The sequence below is a fragment of the Cricetulus griseus genome, chromosome 4 (genome assembly GCF_003668045.3).
Source record: "Cricetulus griseus strain 17A/GY chromosome 4, alternate assembly CriGri-PICRH-1.0, whole genome shotgun sequence".
Taxonomy (NCBI): Eukaryota; Metazoa; Chordata; class Mammalia; order Rodentia; family Cricetidae; genus Cricetulus; species Cricetulus griseus.
In genome coordinates this window covers 178,193,570-178,215,724 of record NC_048597.1, presented here as the reverse complement: position 1 = coordinate 178,215,724, position 22,155 = coordinate 178,193,570, and the positions used below count along the sequence as shown (strand labels likewise).

Genomic DNA, 22,155 nt, shown 5'->3' with positions numbered 1-22,155 from the left:
CTATAAATTTGCCATTGCAGGGCAAATTTTTGTTGGGTGAGGAATGACATTGGGCTTTAATAAGTAAATTATTCTCCCCCCCCCTCTCTCTCTCTCTGTGTGTGTGTGTGTGTGTGTGTGTGTGTGTGTGTTTGGGCACACATGCTACATGTGTGTCGATCAGAGGATAACTTGCAGAGTTGGGTCTCTCCTTCTGCCATATGGGTCCTAGGGATTAAACTCTGATGTCAGTTTGGCAGTCTTTACCTGCCAAGTCATCTCTCCAGAGCTCAAAAGGAAACAACAGGTATCTAGTGAAAAGTAATTTTCCTTCCTTCCTCTCCTCTCTTTTCCCACCATGGCTTCCTCTGCTGAGCCAGCAGCTGTTCCGTTTCTTCTTGGTCCTACTTCTGGTCTTCTGGGAACAGCATTACCATAAGCTTTTCAACATGAATACACATTTATTTGCCTGAGTAATGTAATTCCCTGAGTGTCTTCTATGTGCCAGGCCTTCTATATTGGGCTGCCACTGCCTTCAGCAAGATCATTGTTTTGAGCCTAGGGGCTTTGCTGTGTGCTTTCCCCTCTATTAGCACTTAGCTAATAGAAATAAGTTTATATTAGACACCAACTGTATACTCAGTGCTACTCATTCTAAGTGCTGAGAGAAGTCTTACCCCTTTCTTCTTTTTTTAAAAAACACCTGGCATAATTTTTATTGATTTGAATTTTTTTTTCTGGTTTTAGCTACTTGCTTCCCAGTAGAAGCAGTGTGTGCATTTTGCACACTGAAAAAAGGCCAAGCCTGGTGGCGCACGCCTTTAATCCCAGCACTCGGGAGGCAGAGGCAGGCGGCTCTCTGTGAGTTCGAGGCCAGCCTGGTCTCCAGAGCGAGTGCCAGGATAGGCTCCAAAGCTGCACAGAGAAACCCTGTCTCAAAAACCAAAAAAAAAAAAAAAAAAAAAAAAAGAAAAGAAAATAGAAGAAAGAAAGAAAGAAATTAAGAAAGAAAGAAAGAAAGAAAGAAAGAAGGCCAAGCAAGCAAGGGTTGAGATGGCACCAGGAGCTGCCAGGAGGACTCCATAATGCTGGACCCATGTGTGTTCTGGGACTAGTTTCCTTCTCTGAAGCACACTAGCCTGTTAGCTCCGCAATGGCTCTGCCCAAAGGTTGCTTAGTCATCTCCCATGAAGCCTTGCCTCTTCAGATCTCCAATTACTCAACAGGGAACTGAGAATGGCCAAAGGGCTCTAAGGCCCCTTCCTGCTTTTCCACCATTGTTCTTTGGGAGGTCTATAATGCTAAGTAACCACCAGAAAATATTTACAACCAGGCCAGTGGCTGAAGAGCATTTTTAATGGTGTGGCTATAAAATAAACTTACAACCTTTGGTGTGGTTACCCAAATGAGTAAATTATGGATGTTGACACCTTAAGAAAAAACAGTTCTCATCAGAACTGTGACTCCCTGTTCTTTCTTTCCAAACATCTAAATATTTGGGTAAAGGAAGCCGTGGAAGGATGTCCTCATTTAGAAGCAGTGGTTAATATGCCCATTTCGTAGATGGAAGACCAAGAGAAGGTGAGACCACAGCCGGCTGGACTCCACGTTGTTGTTTCTGATTTCACTGGCTGGTCTAGAACTATGAAATCTGTGCTCTGGATAACTGAGAATTCTTTTTCAGCTTAGCTGAATGTTCCCATGGATCAACTTCTGAACCAGCTTAAGGCCAAGGAAGAAGATGGGGAGGCAGAAATAGGGAGGGTTCTCTAAATCTAGGATTCTCTTCCCTCCCAGTGGGCTCTGCGCCCTTGAGGACAATTGTTGAGGAATCTAGTCAAGACAGGGTGTGGTAAAGTAGCTCCTAACTGCACTCTCAGCTTTGCCTGCTTCTGGCTACTATGCCCTGTGGTTTAAATTTGCATCTCCCAGATGATTAATGCACTTGAACATCTTATAGACATTTAATCATTGCTAGTTTCTTTCACCTTCCTGTACCTTTGTCCCCTTCCCCAACTCCCAGGACCAGGGGAAAGTGCCACCTATAAGGATGCCAGAGTCACAAGAAACCTAGACTTCTCTAGCTCTGCTGCCTCTCCTGCCAGTCTAGTGACTCAGATTCCATTCTCATGCACCCGACTCTCCAGCCAGGCCTGGGGGACTTCAGCTTCTCTCTACCACTTCTGGAAGCTTTGCAGACACTGTTCCCTCTCTCCTGGGCACCACACCCTCTTCCTTCGCTCAACCTTGCACATCTTACCTGGGTAACTGAGGTATCAAGCCAGTCTAGGATCACACGCTATTTCCTCCAGGAAGCCTTACTTGACACGTCCCCCTCCCCCACTCACCAGGCTAGGTTAGTTGTCCCTTATTTGTGGCTTAGCAACATCCTGTTCTTCCCCTTCTAGCACTTATCACAGGCTGTTGCAATCGCCTGTTTGCTAGCCTGCACTCTTAGACTTTCCCTCCTGTTTGAAGATAGGACTGTGTGATCCTCACTTTTTATTTATTTTTATTTTGGTTTTCCGAGACAGGGTTTCTCTATATTGCTTTGGAGGCTGCCCTGGGTGATCCTCACTTTTATTTCACAAAGCTTAGGGCAACGGTGATGTTTGTTTAATGAACTGGTCCAGATTCCTTTAAAATAATTTAAATCTATAAAACCATGTGTGATGCTCTGGAGATGGAGATCGGAGGATCATAAATAAGTTCAAGGTCATTCTTGACTGTATAGTAAGTTTGAGTCTAGCCTGGGATACGTAATACCCTGTCTAAAAAAAGAAAAGAATAAAAAAGAATGAGACTGTCTCAAAGGCAGGGGTAATGGGGTTGCTAGAGAGATGGTTCAGTGGTTAAGATCACTAGCACCCATATGGCAGCTCCAGTCCCAGGGACTCCACCTTCTGTCCTGCAATGGCACTGTATGAAGAACCTACACAATAAAGCAAAAACAAATAAGATCTCCAATAAAGAGCAAAAATTAAAATCTAACCTTCTGTGCCAGCTATAACTAAACCAGTGATTTCAGGCCACTGTTACCCACCCTCCCACATCAATCCTCCTGACAAGGACTGCAGGAAATAGACTTCTACACTACCCACCACACACCAAGCCAGGGCCTATATTTGAGATGTCATTTCACAGTCAGAAACTTAAAGTTCTCAGCCTAGATGGCACTTTGAAACTCAGGGGCTCTCGGGTGCAGTCAGTCAACTAATGATTGGGGGTTTGGGGGTGAGGTGGGAGAGGTGAGTGACATCACAGCACTTTCCATCTTTACAGTGGCAATGTGATGTCGGCAGCCCACACAGCATTGCAGTCTGTGTCTCTTTAGTCCCTGAAGGATGATGGCAGGATGTCAGCAACATTTGTTGAAGTGAATGAATGGTTGACTAGGGATCACAGAAAGGGCAGCATGAAAACTTAGAAGACCCAGAGTCCCTTTGGGTCTTCCAAGGTATTGTTGTCTACCACGCCCACCTGACAGACTTCACTGGACAAGAAGTATGTGTGTCATGAGCAGTTGTCCGAAATGCCAGCTACAAGCAGGTGGTTGTGATTTCCACTTAAATTCCATAGATAAAAAACTGACCATAAGGCATGGGAGAAAGTGGAATTTTTCTAGTTGTGAATGGGGGTGGGGTGGGGTAGGGTGGGGTGCAGATTTGGAGTGAAAAATTAGCACTTACTGTTTGTGTGGACAAGGACGATCTTGCCTGGAAGAGTGCCCCTGATGGCTGTGTGCTGCCACAGAGCGGGGGAGGGGCATTGGGCAATCATTCAGCTCAATACACGGATTTTACAAATGAAAAGACAGTTGGGTGCTGGAGTCCCACTGATCTGCTTTATAGGTCAGTACTTTCATCTGCAAAGTGGGTCTTTGGTAAGAAAAATTTCTCATTTGCTTCATAAAAGGAGCTCTCAGAGATAAAGAGAGATCATCCCAGCCTGGGAGGTGTGTGGGGTGGAAGGATGACACTAAGGCCAGAGGACCAAGAGTTCAAGGCCAGCCTCGGTTACATAGTGAGATTCTGTCTAAGTAAACAAATAGCAATAGAAACTGTGGGGTGGAGGATAGAAATGATGATGCTGGCTCTGAGCATGAATGATTCTCCAGCTACTCACAAGCCTTCCACGGTGGCTTCTCATCAGAAGGAATGTCAGGTTCTCCAAACAGTACTGCAAACATCATTTAAGCAAACATGTGTGGGAGGGGTGAGCTGGCGGCCTTCTTTGATAATTGCACACTTACTGTGTAAATTTGTGCAATTATTTAACCTTTAAGTTGTCTTTATCTTGAAAATAGTAGAGACAGTAATGTACACCCAGATGTTAAAGAAATGAGAAGTGTCGTCTCTGACACTTACTTGGGACTCAATAAATACAGGTTTCTGTTCTTAACTGGTCCAGGTCCTTTTTCTGACTACCTATGGGACCATTCTGTATAATTGCTGATGTAATCACTCTCAAAGGGGACAATTCTATCAACACTCCATCAGCAGATATAGTCAGCTATAATATCTGCTATTGCTAACTTGGAGTAGAGACTCCACAGATGAAAATAAACATACTTGCTCCCTAGGGAGACTGAACTGTGAACAGAAAGTAACAGCACCACGTGACAAACTGCAGGGACAGAATGGGGGTGGTGGGAGTGGGAGAAGAGTTGGAAGTTGGCTTGGGTAAGTGATGCAGGGCTGCCCTGTGAAGGCTCTGGGATTCACTAGGAAGGAGGCAGAGGTGGCAGGTGGAAGAGGATGAGGTGGGGGAGGACACAAAGTGAGGAAACACATTTTGTATAATAAGGGGCTATTTTGGAACTGCTGGAACAATAAAAAAAATTAAAAGAACATAAGGAAAAGAGAGAGGACAGGTGACTCTGACCTGCAGATGTGGAGGCCAGCAAAGAAATTCTGAGCAGGAAGGTGATGTAAAAAGGATGGATGGAGAGATGTGGAGACAGTGACCCCACCAGTATCCCTAGTGGTAAAGCGAGGGTAGGCTAACTAGAGCCCACAGCCCAGCCCAGCCCACTCTCTTTTGGGAAGTGGTACAGGAGACTGAACATGGGGTCATGCACATGCAGACTCTACCTGATATAGTCTATTCTCATCACTCTTCCTTGTAGTTAGTCATTTAGCAGTCACGGAGAGCCTGCTGTGTACCGAAGGCAGGCTGTATTCCAAGAGTTAGGAATCAGGCAACACACAGGACTGGCAAGGTCTGTGTTCTCAAGAAGGGAGGGATGACCAGCAAGGACATCCAGATAAAGGCCTAGGAAAATGAGGCTCAGTGATGGAAGAGTTCTCAGGTGGCTGCCCTCTCCTAGCTTAACAATGCTTCCTAGTCTCCAGTGGTCTGACTTTGGTTTTCCAAGGAGGCTTTGCTTCTAAAAGATTACTACAGTAAATAATTAAACCAGTATGTTTTGTATTTCTAGGGAGCCTTGCCTGAGCAGGGATAGTTAAACCCAGTTTCCCCCCAGGACCTAATCAGTCTTGATAATTGGTACTTGAAGGCCACAGCTTCAAGACGTCACAAATCTAATGTTTTAAGAAGGTCTCAGACCTTTTACTGACCATAGTTTCTATGTAACTAGATCCCCATTTCCCTCATTTCCTCTCTTCCAATGCATATGTACACTCTTTAAAAAGATAGCATTGGTGAAATTGTGCATGGCTCTCTGTACAATATGCACACTTTAAAATCGGGCCTGCCCCTTCCGGTAGGTTTTAAACTAAAACCTTGCTTCAAACGCACCTTTTCAGGCAGCTGGGCAGCACATCCCTGTGGCGGCTGCCAAGCATAGCAGAGCAGGGGTGGGGGTGGGGGTAGCTGGAGACTGGCACATCACCTTCAAGGGTGCTGGTATGTAAGCCTTTGGTGTTCTTTGGTGCTAGAAGGATGCCAGCCAAGAAGAAGAAGAGAACATTGTATGAAAAGCAGCTGCAGAAGCCAGGGTCTCCAAAGGCAGATTTCCCAGTGTGCCCTGTGGTCTTCCTGAATTTGACACATTTACTCACTGCGATTTTGTTTTAGTTTTCTGTGACAACTTTCAAAGGCACAGGAAAAAAAATCCAGTTTTAGGGTTATTAGTGAAAACCCCTCTGCCCAGTTTCTTTGGATTACCTGTTAGAATTTGTCCTCTGAGGGACAACTGTCATCAGGGGTGACTAAATTAGGACTTCAGCTCTAAGAGTTTTGTTTTTTCATTCTGTTCAAAACACAAATAAAAATTGTAACATGTTTCTTTAGCAGTTTACACAGAAAGGTACTTTTTACATTCCTTTGAAAATTACAAACTCAGAACTGAATGCCAATTTAGTTATCATTTTCTGAGATTTGTGATATCTACTCTACATTGATAGGTCCACTTCTTAAGCTCCCCTCTTCCTGGATCTGGCAGACCCATCCCTTCCTCGTTCATCCATGGAAACTTATGTATTGGACACCCTCCAGGTTCTACATATTTTGTTAGAAATAAAGCAGGAAACCAGACAGACTTGTTTGCTACTCTTATGGACCTCCAAGGGGAAGACAGACATTAAACAAATAATTACATACAAGAAGCATGTTTTTAAAAGGCACTGTTGGGGCAGTCAAGGGCATGGCACCCTGGGAGGTAACCTGGGGCTGGGGCAGGGTCAGGAAAGGCTTCTGGTAAGGAGGTAGGTAGTGATGTTTAAACTGAGGTCTAGGGGATTAGAAAACAATTTCTCAGAGGTTGAAAAGAACATGGCATTGCACCCTAGTATGAATGACAGCATGGGAAAGGCTCATGCTCCATACTAACTGAGGGGCTGTGGATGCTGAATGAGGGTGAGAAGTACAGGGAGAACGTTGCTTGAGCCAGACTTCTCAGATTAAATAGGTGGAGAAGACTGAATAGGGATCAGATATTGTTTATTCTCCTCTGTCTTCCCAAGGAAGCAGTCTTCACCTGGTATTTAAAAAAAGAAAAACAAACTTTTATCTGTTAATTACTACAGGGTAGGAATTCACACAGATAAGTACTGTTTTTCCAGTGGATAGAAGAGAGAAAAGGTTTTCTATCAAGTAGCCAGCAGAGCTAGCCTCTCAATACTTATGAGGCAGCTCACTTTCCACACCTCCTCATGGTCAAAGCCAGTCCAAGCCTTGTTTTTAACAACAATATTATATAGCTTTGGGAAAGTGGTAAAGGAGTTTTGACTGAGGAATCTGAAATACCACCGTGGATAGAAACGCCCTAGGTAAATGGACACCATCCAGGCAGAAGGCTGAAGGGTGCAATAGGGAGGGGTAGAAGGGGCCTAAAGGGTCCTAGAGGAGTGTACTTCGGGGAGGTGCCCTGAGCTAACTAACCACTCTCCGGCCCAGCTAGTTAATCATTTCCTGACCTTTCTTTTTCCTGCATGAAGGATTGCCACATCGGTCTTCTCTCTCTCTTGTTTGCCTCCTGCCACGAGGCTACTTCACCGGTAAAACAAAACAAACAAAAAAACCAACCCCAACTTTAGAAACTAGATTTGTCAAAGCCCCAGCCATCCTCAGGGCCCAGACAGTGAGGTCGCAGGCTATCTCTCTCTAGAAGCTTGTCCTCTCTTCTCCACCTCTTTCTAAAGAGAGATCTGGAGCTGGGGTTCAATTCTCCAGAGTAGATTGTACTCTCCGTTTCACTGTAGCGGCACAGCAGCTTGGGAGGGTGTTTTGAGGCTTAAACAAGATATGGGATTCGAAATGCCTGGCTGGGAGGCAGTTGTGGGAGTCTAAAAAATGTTACACGGCCTCTTTTTTTTTTTAATCACCTGGTAACCCGGACCTTGTACAGCAAACCAGATTGTTATTTCATTCAACTTCGAGAGGTACAGGTATGAAAAGTCCCACAATAGGCAGGAGATAACAGTGAGTCATAATGGCAGCGCTTACACCCAGGTACTCCGGAGGTTCCGTGGGCCCAGCCATGCAGCATCTTGTGACGCGCTCAGGCCAGAGTTCAGAACCCAGAAAGGTTCCGGACTGCACCTGCTACACCAACAACACGAAAAGTCAGGACCATTCTGGGCCCCCTGCAGCCGGCTTGGCTACCGATGACCACTCCCCCAAAGTCCCCTAGCCTGTTTCTTCCTGTGTAAAATGGGACTTTAATTCTTGTCGGTGCGAGTGTTTTGTATTTTCCGCACACTTTGCAGAGTGGCCACATTTTCTCTTTCCAAACCTCGCTGTAGTAGTTAGATTCACTGCAGTAGACGAAGCGGTCCCAACCGGTCTGCCCAGGCTGGTTACCCACAATTGCTGGGGTCCTAAGAAGCTGCCGCCCTACTGGGGCAGTCTGAGTTGGGAAAGTCACTTTACAGCCTGGTGTACACTACGCCAGCAGATGGTGAGAGCCACGGCCTCGCCCGCTGGCTAGCACGGGGGCGGGGCGAGGCTGGGACTGGGGGCGTGACCAATAGGGTGGGCGGGGCCAACTAGAGAAGGCGGAAGCTTACTGTCTCCGGGCGGCAGCAGAACCAGGAGTCCGGATTTCCACGTTCTCCGGAGCGAGACGCCGGGAGACGGCGGGTGGCAAAACCCGGCGCCCGGAAACCCTTGCTTTCTTTGACGCAAAGGCTCGGGACGAAGCAGCCGCCGTCTGCCCAGCGCCGGGCTAGGAGCGACCCCAGACGGAGCCTCCGAAGTCCCTCCGCCCCACAGCTTCGGCCGTCCCCGCCGCCGTCCTCGTGGCCATGGAGTGTCCGCACCTCACTTCCAGCGTCTGCATTGCCCCGGACTCAGCCAAGTTCCCCAACGGCTCCCCGTCGTCCTGGTGCTGCAGCGGTGAGTGCGGCCCCGGGGCTGGCCGGTCGCGCACCGAGGGTCCCGGCTCTGGCCCGGGCCTTGCCGTCGAAGGGCCGCGGCGGGTGGCGCGCGGCGGGGGAGGCTGCGGGAGCGGGCCCGGCGCGCGGCGGGCGAGGGCGGCGCGCGGCTCCTTTGTTTCGCGCGGACGGCCGGCCGGCAGAGGAGGCCGCGGGGCCTGAGGCGAGCGCGCAGCGGCTGGATGACGCGGCGGCCGGCACCCCAAGGCTCCGCGAACATAAGTGCGGGCCCCGCGTGTGGCGGGTCCGGGCTCGGGGGTCCCCCGTGGGCCGGACAGGAAAAGCGCCGCTCTGCGGACGCAGCTTTGTCTGGACTGCCGGGCGCGCGGGCCACTTCAGGCTGCGTTTCTTCCCCCCACCCCATCCCCCGGTTCCCACAGGCTCCTTCCCCCCCTCCGCCCCCGCAGTCCCCGAGCGGACTGCGCTGGGGGCGGCTCATGTCGGAGTCTTGCCTCAGCCTGGGAGGTTGAAGTTTGAAAACAGACTGCGGGCTCCGAAAAGCTCGGGTGAAGGCAGTCAACAGCTGCCTTAGAGGGGGGCAACTCGAGTTTTTTGCCTCTCGAAGGTTGTTCCGAGACAGGCTTTCGGGTTGGCGGGGATTGCATTGGGAACAAGCACATGAGTGCGTGTGTTGTAAGACACTTCTTAGGTTTATGTTATGCTTTTGGGTTGCTTAAGCGTTAACTCTTTCTGCCCCCTTGGAAGCCCTGGTGCCCTCTCATTGTCTACGGGGACTTTAGGTCGGGCCGGCCACCCCGCTTTGATTACTTCCTGGTAGGGCCCTGGTGCCGACGCTCGTCTTTGTTTATAAGCTTTAAGATCATCATTGGCAGCTTGGGCTGTAGTGTAAAATGTGAATAGTGTACATCAGAAATCAAGTTGGTAGTACGGGTCAGCAGAGTGGTTTCTTTTCCTGGGTTGGTTTGGAGCTGGGAAGGTAGTTCTAGAGACTGTTTTAATACTTTTGACAGGTTACGTCTTCAAAGGTGATTATGTTCTTGAAGCACAACATACGGGGAGGCACAAAGAAAGCTGTCCTACAGGATAAGGAATAGAAGTAATGCATTTTTCATGAACTCCCAAGACTTGGTGGTACCTTGCTTACTTTGTAAAGTCAGGTGTCTTTTTCTGCATGACGACTTTAAAAATTAACCAGTTAATTGGTTTCACAGGGCAGTATTGCAGTTCCTTTGGTGTGCAAGACTGGGTCTCTCTTACAGCCCAGGGTGACCTAGAATTCGTAATTTTCCTGCCTCAGTCCTTGGAGTGCTGGGATTATAGGCATGTGCTACCATGCTGGGTTCTTTGTGGGAATGTTGGAACTTGTGTAAATAGGCCCTTAGCTGTTAATACATCTTTAACAGTGGGTCTTGAGCTTGCAACATAACAAAGGTGTATCACACATGGACTGGTGGTCTGTTAGCTAATTAGCTATAGCTGCGGGGCTATAGCTGAATTTTTCTCAGAGACTTTACACACACACACACACACACACACACACACACTCGACCACTAAGAAAAGCATACACCTCACAAGGAATGGGGCATTTCCTCTTGTTCATCTGTGGTCAGCTCCAAGGATTTATTGGCGGGTGTGTCAGCACAACCTGTTTTTTTTTTTTTATGTAAAATCACATCAAACTTAGAAATGGCTTCATTGTGCACATGCATCTAAAAAAAGACAAGAATTATGCAAGTGGCAGATATCCTGTTGTGAGTCAGTCTTGCCTCCATCAGTCAGGGAGTCCACTTACTGGGGAAAAGAGATGCAGCAAATGAAGCCTCTCCCGAGGAATTCAGTGCATTAAAATGGAGCATAACTGGGAGGTTTGTGCTGATAACAGAAACGAATTAGTAATGGAAGGGTGATTTCTGTCGGGGCAGAGGGTGGCATCTTTACAACATGCAGCAAATGGTTGCCTCTGACCATGCTTTGGAAGGATGGGTCTAATCGCTTGCGTTTGTAGGACCAATAAAGCTTGTTTCACAACTCTGTGGGTGTTTTCTTCTGTCCATCCCCATTTCATTTGGGCCTCCCATTTTAACCTTTTGGCATCCCTTCATTGGTACAGTCAAGTGTTACTGTATTAAGCTTGATCTTGTTCTTGCCTGCCTGTAGTTTCAGTAATTAAATGATTGGTAAATCTATGATTCCTTAACCAGCTCCTCATCTTGGAGTGTTATGTATTCTGAGTTTTTTTCTTCAACACTCCAGAATTTGTTTGTTTGTTTTTGGTCGGAGATTAGGAGGATAACCAGTGTGTTGAAATAATGCTCTGACTGGTATTGAGTCTGATTACACTCTTACTGAGGAGGGAGAATATCCCTTTTTTGGCACCTGGACAATAAAAGTAATACCCTTGCCTTATTTTCATTGGGTTCTTGCAATTATACCCCAGTGATGCAGCCAAGCAGATTGCAAAATACCAACAGCCCAGACTCTAGTGGGCAGTACCTCCTTGGACTAGCACTTCTGTTTCCTTAGTGTCATCTAGAAAAAGAGTAGCACTTTGCATTTATTTCACAAGTCTCTGTTAGGATGAGCAAGAGTGTGTGTGTGTGTGTGTGTGTGTGTGTGTGTGTGTGAGTGTGTGTGTGTGTGTGTGTGTGTGAGTGTAGTTTGAGAAACTGATGCTTTATGGTGTCTTAAGTAATTTATGGTATCACAGACTTGTACATTTTTATAAATAGGATTCTGAAAATTAAATGTCTAAAGCCCAGTAAATGGAGCCCAAACAGATTGGTTTTATGATGAATTGTTTTACAAGGAGATACAGAACTCAGCAAAATTAGGGGATAAGGAGTAATGATACTTCAGAACTAACCTGAGTGTCTTAGCCGTGGAGGGCACTGTGTTAGGTAATTGAATGCTACAGTACTTCATACTATTTTTTGTTTGCTATACCCCTTTATAGTTACAACATTTTTCAGAACCTAGATTATTTGTGTGGCTTTATTATTGATATCACCATTTTGAAATTAAAATTAAAACTGTATTCATTTTCTAATTTAACTACAAGTAACAATAACAGACCTAACAGTTATTAACAGAAATGATAGTTCATGCAAAAAATTTTCAGAACAAAAATTGAATGGGAAGAGTGGTTCTTAAGTTTTTATGCTTTTGTATCTTTATCTTATTGGAAGATAGCTGGATTATCACATCTGCTTCTGTGTGCAGTCTCCTGAGATATCACACTTCACATATTATATAGAAAACTTCACTTTGTGCTTTTGAGAGACCAAAAGGAAACATTCAAAGTAATACAGTAATACCTGTAATACCTCCCTCCCTCCCTCCCTCCCTCCCTCCCTCCCTCCCTCCCCCTCCCTCCCTCCCTCCCTCCCTCCCTCCTTCATATCATCTATGAAAATACCTTTGGCCTTCTGAACACATTGAAAGGGGATCCCTGAAGTCTTTAAGACCCTACTTTAAGATCTCATAGGTAAAATGGTTGGGGACACCTGCTCTTAATGAACTCAAATTACAAAAGTAGAGAAATTCATGAGGCTGGCAATTGGTATCTATTTGTAGAGACTTGGAGTTTAAAATACATGGGGTCTAGTGGGCCCTTGCACTCAAAAGAGGTTAGTCTAATCTAGTTGGAAAGTCAGGAAGCTCTCTGATTAGAAGATAAAAATCCATGTAGTGGTTTAAGGTAAATGTTGAAAATAGCAATCTCCTAATAAGGCAAAAGCTGATTTTTGCCTAATTGTGGCTAAGGGCATTCTAGTTTTAAATTACAAAAGTTTAAATGAAAACTGGGCCAATTTCTCAAGCCTTGTGTTATGTGCTCATACCAGATGTTATTTTCAGAAGCTAGAGGCTTGGGTATTCCTTATTTTTGTAGGTGGAAAGTTTAACCAGTGACAAAAGACAGGGATAAAAGATGAAGTACTTACCAGGTGGTAGTGGTGGGAAGGCAGCAGAAACATATTCCAGCAGGGAGGCAGAGGCAGGTGGATCTCTATGAGTTTGAGGCTAGCCTGGTCTACAGAGCTAGTTCCAGGACAGCCAGGACTACACAGAGGAAACCCTGTCTCAAAAAACCAAACCAAACAACAAACAAAAAACAAAAACGTGAAGTGCTTTTTTTTTAAAAAAAAAAAAAAAGATACCCTAAACACAACTGTTTTAAACTAAGGAAAGCCAAGTATGTGGATTTTAGGTTCTTTTAAAGTACTGTTGATTTGGAGCTGTTTTTGTAAGTCACGAGAATTTCTTCCTGATTAATTCTTCAAAGAATTGAGGGAGCTCTAAATTTCCAGTACACCCTCACCCTTATATCACTCTGTTCAAGAAAAAGGAGTGGTTGTCTTGATCTGCAGTTTGTGTTTGGAGGGTTATTGGAGAGAAACCTTTATATTTTATTTTTTTAAAGGTCCTTTTAGTAGGTGAGGTGCTGACTGGTTCTTTGTTAGTGGCAATACATTTGTAATGGACTGATCAGTTTGTGATAAAGGTTAAGAAGTCACCTTGATAGAGTAATGGGTTATTTTGTATCCGATTTCTCTCAGCCCACTTTTAAAGAAGACAAGTTTGTCCCTTGGATTAAATTCTCCAAATAGAATCAGTATACTCAGAAAATGCTTGCTTGATGAAGTTTTCCATGTAGATTTTGAAATGATCTCTAGCTTCATGTTGAGAGTAAATGTAGATGAAGTGAGTTTATTCCCCTTAATGCTTTCCCTACCTTTGCCTTTCCAGTTTGTTATCCAGTAAGATGAGCTAGATTGTAACCAATTGGCACTTATTCTTGTTAACACAACAATTTGTAGTCTTCTATGTGGACATATAAATGGGCAGATGGAAATGTTAGTTGTCAATGAATAGGGTCATTTAAATCAGTGGGTAGGTGATATTCTTTATACTGATTTTTGAAGATTAGTATTTGAACTTTGTATATTTTGAAGAATTTCAACTATCTTTTAGTACTATTTGTAAAGCCTAAGTCAAGTGGAGTATGTGACAACGTTCTTCCCTCTCCAACCCCAGAATCTTAAGCAACCCCAGTCTGTTTCTATAACCTCTGAGTGATTGGTAGTAGATGTGAAACCCTGGAACTGATCATGTGCTCCGAGTGTTTGACAAGGCTGAAGCTGAAGGGTTGAGCCAGGCCTGTTTCTGTTGTGATCAGATGTTGTTTTCTAAGCGGTGTACTGAGTATATAAAGAACATCCTGCATGGCCTAAGCAGAGGGAAAGGATAGGTTGAGGGAGGAACTAGGACTTCTTGTTTTCCTGGAACTCATTTACTCTCAAGATAATCATAACTATTCTTTACATTGATACCATTAACAGTAAGATTTTATAACATTCTACTTTTTCCTCTTTGAAATTTATTTATTTATTTATTTATTTATTTATTTAGAGAGAGTGTGTTTGTGTTTGAAGCACTGGGGATTAGAAGATAACTTGTCTTTCGTTGTTGTTACCCAAATGAAAGTTTTTGTTTGTGTTTTTGTTTTTTGGGTTTTTTTTTGTGTTTTTTTTTTTGGTTTTTCGAGACAGGGTTTCTCAGTGTAGCTTTGGAGCGTATCCTGGCACTCGATCTGGAGACGAGGCTGGCCTCGAACTCACAGAAATCTGCTTGCCTCTGCCTCCCCACTGCTGGGATTAAAGACATGTGCCACCAACGCCCGGCCAAATGAAAGTTTTTAAAAATACATAGTTCTGTTTGTGTTTTGATGGTTCAAACATGAAAAGTAAGGTTCTTCCCTTCAATTGCCTTTTTAATATGAGAATGTATTAGTACAAACGTAAAATATATGCTCTATAAAAATAAAAGATAACTTTCAAGAGTCATTCCTCTCCTCTTCAGTGATCTAAGGTCATCAGGCTTGGTGGCACATACCCGCTGAGCCATATTGTAGGCCTTCTAATTGGAATTTATGCCGTTTTCTTCTGTGCTGGAATTTGAAAGATTTGTTTGTGCTCTTTCAAACTAGATTTAGAGATGCTAATAACTTTATAGTATTTGTAGGACAGTAAGCAAAAACTGAGTAGTTAGTAACTAAGTGAGTAATTTAAATTCCTGTTTTAAAATTTGAGTCCTCTTGTATCAGCGAATCATTTATATGTGAATTTTTCCTTAATATTGTTTTTCCTTTTTGAGCACTTCCTTCTTGTTCAACATACATCTCTGTTGAAGAAAACAGTCTTTGATTAAGCTGTAGTTTCAAACTTCTGTAAATGTTTTTGTTCAGCTCCGGTTTGAGAAAGGATTTAGTAGGTAGCTTTGCAGTGGAGAGTATGTGTTGTACAGTCTGTCAGTGTTTGGTTTATTCATATCCTTTTCATATAGAAGAGCAAATGCTCTAGGTATTTTCATAGCACTTTCCTGGACAGATGGCTGAGGAGGAAGTACTTTGATAGATTCTCAGTGGGGGCTGGTACTGGGAGGGTGTGCTTGTGATGAATCTTACCTTGATTGACAGTTGAGAATGCTGAGAATAGTATCAACCACGGTAACAGCTTGTTCATCTTACCTGGATTTGTCTTGTGCCAAGACCTCTCAAGATGCTCTGAGATTTTTATATAACAGTCTGACTTGGGAATGTTTGGAATATAGATACCATTGGGACTTAGAAGGTATTAACCAAAAAAGTGTTCATTGCAGTCTTGAAATGTATGGCAATTGTTGAATGAACTTTGGCTTAGAAACTTGTAAATATAATCCATCTTTTTAACTACAATGAGTCTGTAGATTTTATTATCTATAGTAATTCCAGATGTTTTCTCATCTATTAGTTTTACTAAGTAGGAGGAGAACCGAGAACAACATAAAATAACTTCAAAGCAGCTTGCTAGAGTTTAATCCTGACTAATTTAATTAACTACCCATCCTTGTAGTTTTTCCTGATTTATAGATTGTGAAACTGAGACAAAGGTTAGGAGTTGCTTAAGATGCTCTGGGGTTTTAAAGATAGCTCAAAGCTTAAACTCAACCACTCAGACTTTTAACTTGTCTTTGTGAGAGCAAAGTCTTTATTTTGTCATTTAGAAACTTAATGCTTAGTAATTTAAGGAACTTAAGGGCTTGGAAACATGCTTGAAATGAGTTCCTTGGAAGATTTTTGATACGAGAATGTTTTAAATTCCACATTTAAAAAAATCATTCATTTAAAAAATGTGGTATTTGACTTCCATGATGCAGCTTATTGATTAAAGTGCTAGCAAGTGGGCACAAAGTGACTGTGTGAATGGGAAGAAAATGGCCTTGAAAATCAGCTTCACTGTGCTCAGCCTGCACTCTCTCCTTCCTCCCTCCCTCTGTCTCTCTCTCTCCCTCTCCTGAAATTCACCACTCAGACATAAAAGCCCCTCAGTATAGGTGCAGAAAAAAAAAAATGCTTCTGGCTGTTTAAAGAATGTGTTTTCAGTTCAGTTCCTTCCTCTTGCTGGTTTCATTTTATTTCTAGTACAGAAGATTTTGGGGGGTGGGGGTTGTGCCCCATAGAACAGGGAGAGATTTCTGAAGCTATGGAATTTTGCTTTTGCCTCTGGTAATTCAGAGGTTATCAGAAATCTGACTTTAGGCAACATGTTGATTACATTTAGTTATAGTCTAAGATTTTCCAGATGTATTTCCTATAAAAGTTAAGTCTTTAGGTTTCTGGTCTTAAGACAGATTTCCCCCACATTGAGATACACCGAGAACTCTTCTCTGTCTGTCTCTCTGTCTCTGTCTCTGTCTCTCTCTCTTTCGTTTACAGGTGCATAAAATCCAGGTGACCTTAGGAGAGCAGTTTCAGATTTTGAAAACACTGTTGAAATTAAATGTGGACATTACAAAATTGAGTTTGCACTTGTTCTAAGTGGTTGTGTTAGCTGGACACTTCACAATAAATTATAGCTAACTTAATTTTACAAGGTTCTTTGAGAAGGGAATTGGGTGTTTGTTTTTAAGATAAAACAGTGTATATCTTTTAAAAGGATAGGATAGCAAACTGGATTTTATCTGCTTTAGGATTGAATAGCTCTATTGGTGATGTGTTTTCCATTCTTGAGTATCTTTTTTTTTTTTTTTTTTTCCTTTGTTCCAGCTGGGTTGAAGATCCCTTCCCTGTAGAAATCTGCTTTCCTATTTATCTTTAACCTGCCCTAAAGACTGGCTTTTGGGAATATTCTTACACTGTCTTATCCTCAAGAAGAGACTACTATATTCTTAGAGATTTAATAGAACTAATTGTAAGATAGTACACCGTTTATCTTCTTTAAAGTCTTTGTTCTTGCTGACTAACCTGAAGTTTCCTTTTTGACTTATTTATTGATTTTTGATATAGTATCTCAGTCTGGCCTTGATCTATGACAGTGTTCCTGCCTCAGCCTCCCAACTAGCTAGAATTACAGGTGTGAGCCGTCACACCTGGCTGGAATGTTAATACTTTGATAAGTTTTGAAGAGCAAAGTAAATTTTCTAGGAAACAAATTTCTATGGTGAAATGTTTCCCCATAATCATAGACATTTTACAGAAATGTTTTAAAATATACTAAGTGTTCATAAAAGAACTATATAGGGGCTGGAGAGATGGCTGTGGATGAGAGCTGTGGTTGAAACCCAGAGGATCTGGGTTTGATTCCAGTACCCACATGACAATTCACAACTGTCTGTAACTCCTTCCATGAAATGTGTGACCCTCCCCACTTCTGACCTCCCCAGGCACCAGGTGTGCACACGATGCACAGACATATAGACAGGTAAAACACCTATACACTTGTAATGAATGGAGATTTTATGTAGAGATCAACATTATTATTGGTAAAAGAATTTTAAATTTTACTTTCATGTAGTAAAATTTTAATTTAGTTGAAATTTGATTTAATTAAAATTAAGTTTTCATGTGGGTTATTGTGGCTGCCAACAGTGAAATACATCAGCATTTTATTTTATTTTATTTTTTTGGAAAAGGAAAGTGTAATATAATTAACAGATCAAGCCTTATCTGATGTGTGTCCAGTAGCTGCCAAAATTTGACATTTGTTATGAGAAGTTAGTCTTAAGGGATTAAATTCAATTTTTTCATTTGTTGACTTTCAGTATTTCTGTTTGGTTGTTTTAGAACCTCATTTAGAAATAGTTTTTCAGATCTTTAAAGTATTTAATAAGTATATATTTTGGAGGATAGTCAGATTTGAAATTGTATCTGTTGTTATAAAAATGAATCCAACTTTTGGCTGGGCTATGGTTAATCCCAGCACTCAGGAGACAGAGGCAGGTGGATCTCTGTGAGTTCAAGACCAGCCTGGTCTACAAGAGCTAGTTCCACGACAGGCTCCAAAACAATACAGAGAAACCCTGTCTCGAAAAACAAAAACAAAAAAAAAACCCAAACAAACAAACAAAAAAACAAAACAAAGCACACCCCCTCCAGCCATTGGTTTTTGTTAAGTAATAATAGCTATTTCAGAAATTAAAGTAGTACTTGAAGAGTTTGCAGGTGACTGTCCAATGGGATATTGGGGGGATGGAGAGGTGGCTCAGAGGCCCATCCTGTTCTCAGCCCACACAAGACTCAAAAAGCCTGCAACTCCAGCTCTAGGGATCTGATGCTCCCTTCAGGACTCCGAGGACATCTGACTTCCCAAGGGCACAGACACATGCCCATAATTAAAAATACAAATCTTAACATAAATTGGAATGTTGTGAATCCCATTTGGGATCATTTAAATAAATATATGTTCAATTTGTATTATTGTCTATTTCTTTATAAAGGATTCCATTACTTTAAAAAGAATACAATTTCCCAGCCTAGCAGTAAATCTAAGTGTGGGAAAATTTCCCACTTTGTACTTTATTACAAAACCAAAGGAAACTAGAAAGAAATGTAAAATGCAGGTGCTAAACCTGTTCTCTGAAGAAAGTTTGATACTAAGAGGTCTGTAAATCTCAGGGGCTGGATAGATGGGTCAGAGGCTACGAGCATTCGCTGTTCTTCCAGAGGACCTGGTTCCATTCCTAAAACCCACATGTGGCTTACAACATTGTACAGTTCCAAGGGATCCAATACCTTCTAGCCTCTGAGGACACTTCATGTACGTGGTGCACAGATACACATGCAGTCAAAACACCTACACACAAAAAAATATTTTTAAAACGAGGTCTGTAAATGCCATAGTTACTTTGTGTACTTATAGGAGGGAGTGCTTCCTTAATATATATGCTTTTTTCCTTACAATCTGTGTATTTTCTGTTGTTTTGAAATAATTATATGGTGCTTATACTGACTTGATTCATCTTTTTTAAAGTGTTGTTATTCTTTAACTGTATTTTCTTGCTTAAATTGTTGACAGAGGCATAGAATTTTTGTATCAGTTCTTGCTGTATTAAATACATGGAAATATGTATTTATGTTAGATATTCTTAAGTGATTCATGGCTTTTGTTTTCATTCTCTATATATAATCAGCTTCTTAGGGGAAGTTATTTTTGAAACAATATTAAACTCTTAGTAATTTTTGTGTAGCTATTTGTGTCTGGTTTTCCAGACAGGAAAGTGTCCCATTTAGGCTCTGATTTAGTAATCTGCTGTGGCTTTAATGGTTTCAACCCCCATTCTTCCATGACTGGTTTTCACTTAGGTAAGGACACAGTACAGGATTTAAGCTGAAGACTGGCAGAGTAGATATAACCTTATAGATCTCCCCCCCCCCACCCCAGAATAGGTCTGAACAAGTCTTGAGTTTGTGATAGAAGAAATGGTATACATATCACTTCATTCTATATGATGTTGAAAACTGATTTTAGAAGTTCTTTTAAAAAATAGAGTAAAATACTTGAGCCATTTGGGCAATGGGCCTTCAGGATCAGTTTGCCTCGATGTGGAAGTCAGCAGGACCAGATGCCCTCTCTTAGCTCTGTGGTATCTGGGTCTGTTAGCATATAGATGACACATTTCGGCTAGCTTTGAAATTATATTTGCTATAGTAGAAGGACAAATTAGTGCAGAAATAGGAATTGAGTAGGTGGCATGGTCCCAAATGAACTGCTATTTGAAATTTTATGCTTTGTAATAGATTTAAGTCTTCCCTGGTCCCCTCCCTACAGTGCTTGGGATCTGACCCAGGCTCTTGTACACACTGAGCAGGCACTCTACCCATGTCCTGACAATTTTTTTTAAATTAAAATATGATTTGGGCAAATTCATGAATTGATATGACTCTTACACACTTTAAAAATTAACTCATGTTTTCAGAAAAATAATGCACATATACGTGATTGTTGGTTAATAAAACCAAAGGGCTTTGAATAGAAAAGCAGCTTCCTTCTCTATTCTCAGGCCTGCTGTCTATAGCCGTCTTCCAGCTCTGCGTCACGTGCCTGTTCTCTCAGTTACCTGAGTACTTGTCAGAACACACAGTTATTTATCAGTTTGAGGCTTTATTCCTGGCCCACTTTCTGAGGTAAATGAGGACTTTATTGTTTACCCTACCGTTGCCTATCTTCACTTCTTAACATAACTAGATAACAAATTTTGGTTAATGTAGTGACTGATTTTCTCTTGTTCAACACTGTTTTTCTCTAATCATTGTCTGTTTTAAAATTGTTTGACTTTAGACATATTTTCTCCCAAATGTTTTTATAACTCGGCCAAGGGTGGTGGATTATACTGGGTTCCTGCCTCTGTAGCAGGCTAGATAATCTCCCTTTTCCTGAGACCTACCCAGAACTCCTAGTCCTGTGCTCCATTGGGGATGATTGTATACTAGGCTCACTGGGCAACTTTGCTGTGGTTCCCTTTGTTTTCTTGTGTTAGGTCTCCCATTGCTCAGATCCCATAGCTTTTATTTTTTTCTTGCTTTATTCTATTTTTTGGTGCATTTCATTGCTAGGTGCCTTCCCGTGGAAGGTTAATTTTTGACCATTTGCAAGTCTGGCATTTTCGTTATAGCTTTAAAGTGAATGGCTGAATGTGGGTTGCTAGACAAGAATTCCCCCAGTTGAAAGGTGTTGTTGCTTTGTTTTCACGTTCATTGTGTTGCTGTTTAAAATCCGATCACCTTTCTAGTTACCTCTTTCATATACATCCTTTTATTTTTTGCCTAGGTGTTCTGAAAGTTCAATATGTTACATCTTCACATGCATACTTTTCTTTCATTATTGATAAATACTGGAGACTAAATTTTTTGTTATTGTGTGTGCATATTGATATGTGGGAGGTCAGAGGGATACTTTTGTGGAACTTGTTTTCCTAGTCCACATTTATGTAAATTTCAGGGGTGGAATTCCAGTATCCAGGCTTGTGTACAGCAAGTGCTTTCACCCTCTAAACCATCTTGCTGGCACTCAGAAGACTTTAAATCGCATACCTTTAAGTTAAAAGTGTGTGCTTACTTGCATTCATGCATGTTCTTTTTTTTTTTAAGATTTTATTTATTATGTACACAACATTCTGCTTCCATGTATATCTGCACACCAGAAGAGGGCACCAGATCTCATAACATATGGAATTGAACTCAGGACCTCTGGAAGAGCAGTCAGTGCTCTTAACCTCTGAGCCATCTCTCCAGCCCCCTCGTGCATGTTCTTAAATGTGATCCATTTCTTTACTGAAATTTAGAACTGTTAGTTCTTATTCTTTTCTTTCTTTCTTTCTTTCTTTCTTTCTTTCTTTCTTTCTTTCTTTCTTTCTTTCTTTGCTTGCTTGCTTGCTTGCTTGCTTGCTTGCTTGCTTGCTTGCTTTTTGGGTCTAGTTTCTGGATGTTTCCTTGAGTTTTTTTTTTTCCCTGTTTCTGTTGAATTTTGATTATATTTTAATTTTCAAGAGCCCTTTCTTATCCTCTGACCATTCCTTTTACAAAGACCTGTTTCCTTTTTATAGTATCTTTATCCTTCTAGGGTTTAGAGTTTGTTTTGATGTTTTTCTGTGTTCCCTAAATGATTTTCTTTTGGGGGGGTTCTGTTCCCTTTTTCTTTTTGTCCTGGTGTTGGAGATGAAACTTATGGCTTTGTGCATACTAGGCACTCCACTCTCAGCTATGTACTTCATATGCAGTGTGCCTGGTATCCTTGGGTGTCAGAAAGGGGCATCAGATGCTGTAGATAACTGGAGTTCTAGACAGTTATGAGCTGCTCTGTGGGTGCTGGGAAACAAATGCAGGTCTTCTGTAAGAACAATAGCTGCTGTTGCCCACTCAGCCATCTCTCCAGCTCCATTCTTCTTTTTAAAAATGATGGCCAGTGAGATGGCTCAGTAGTTAAAAACAGCTGGCTGTGCAAGCCTGATGACCAGAGTATGATCTTTGGAACCTACAAACCAACCTCTGAGTTTTTCTTTGACCCCCACACCTGGGCTGTGACACATGCCTTTTACATACACATCACACACAATAAATAATAA

At 42.3% G+C, this 22,155-nt stretch overlaps 1 protein-coding gene across 1 annotated transcript in view; it reads left to right on the top strand.

The window, feature by feature from the left end:
- Window positions 1-8,457: 8,457 nt before the first annotated feature.
- Window positions 8,458-22,155, top strand: part of Usp3 (ubiquitin specific peptidase 3) — a 79,444-nt gene continuing 65,746 nt past the window's right edge. Inside the window, exon 1 of the mRNA XM_027411291.2 lies at window positions 8,458-8,778. Within this exon, the coding sequence (XP_027267092.1) occupies window positions 8,688-8,778 (91 nt within the window). The 5' untranslated portion in view covers window positions 8,458-8,687. The remainder of the gene's footprint in view (window positions 8,779-22,155) is intronic.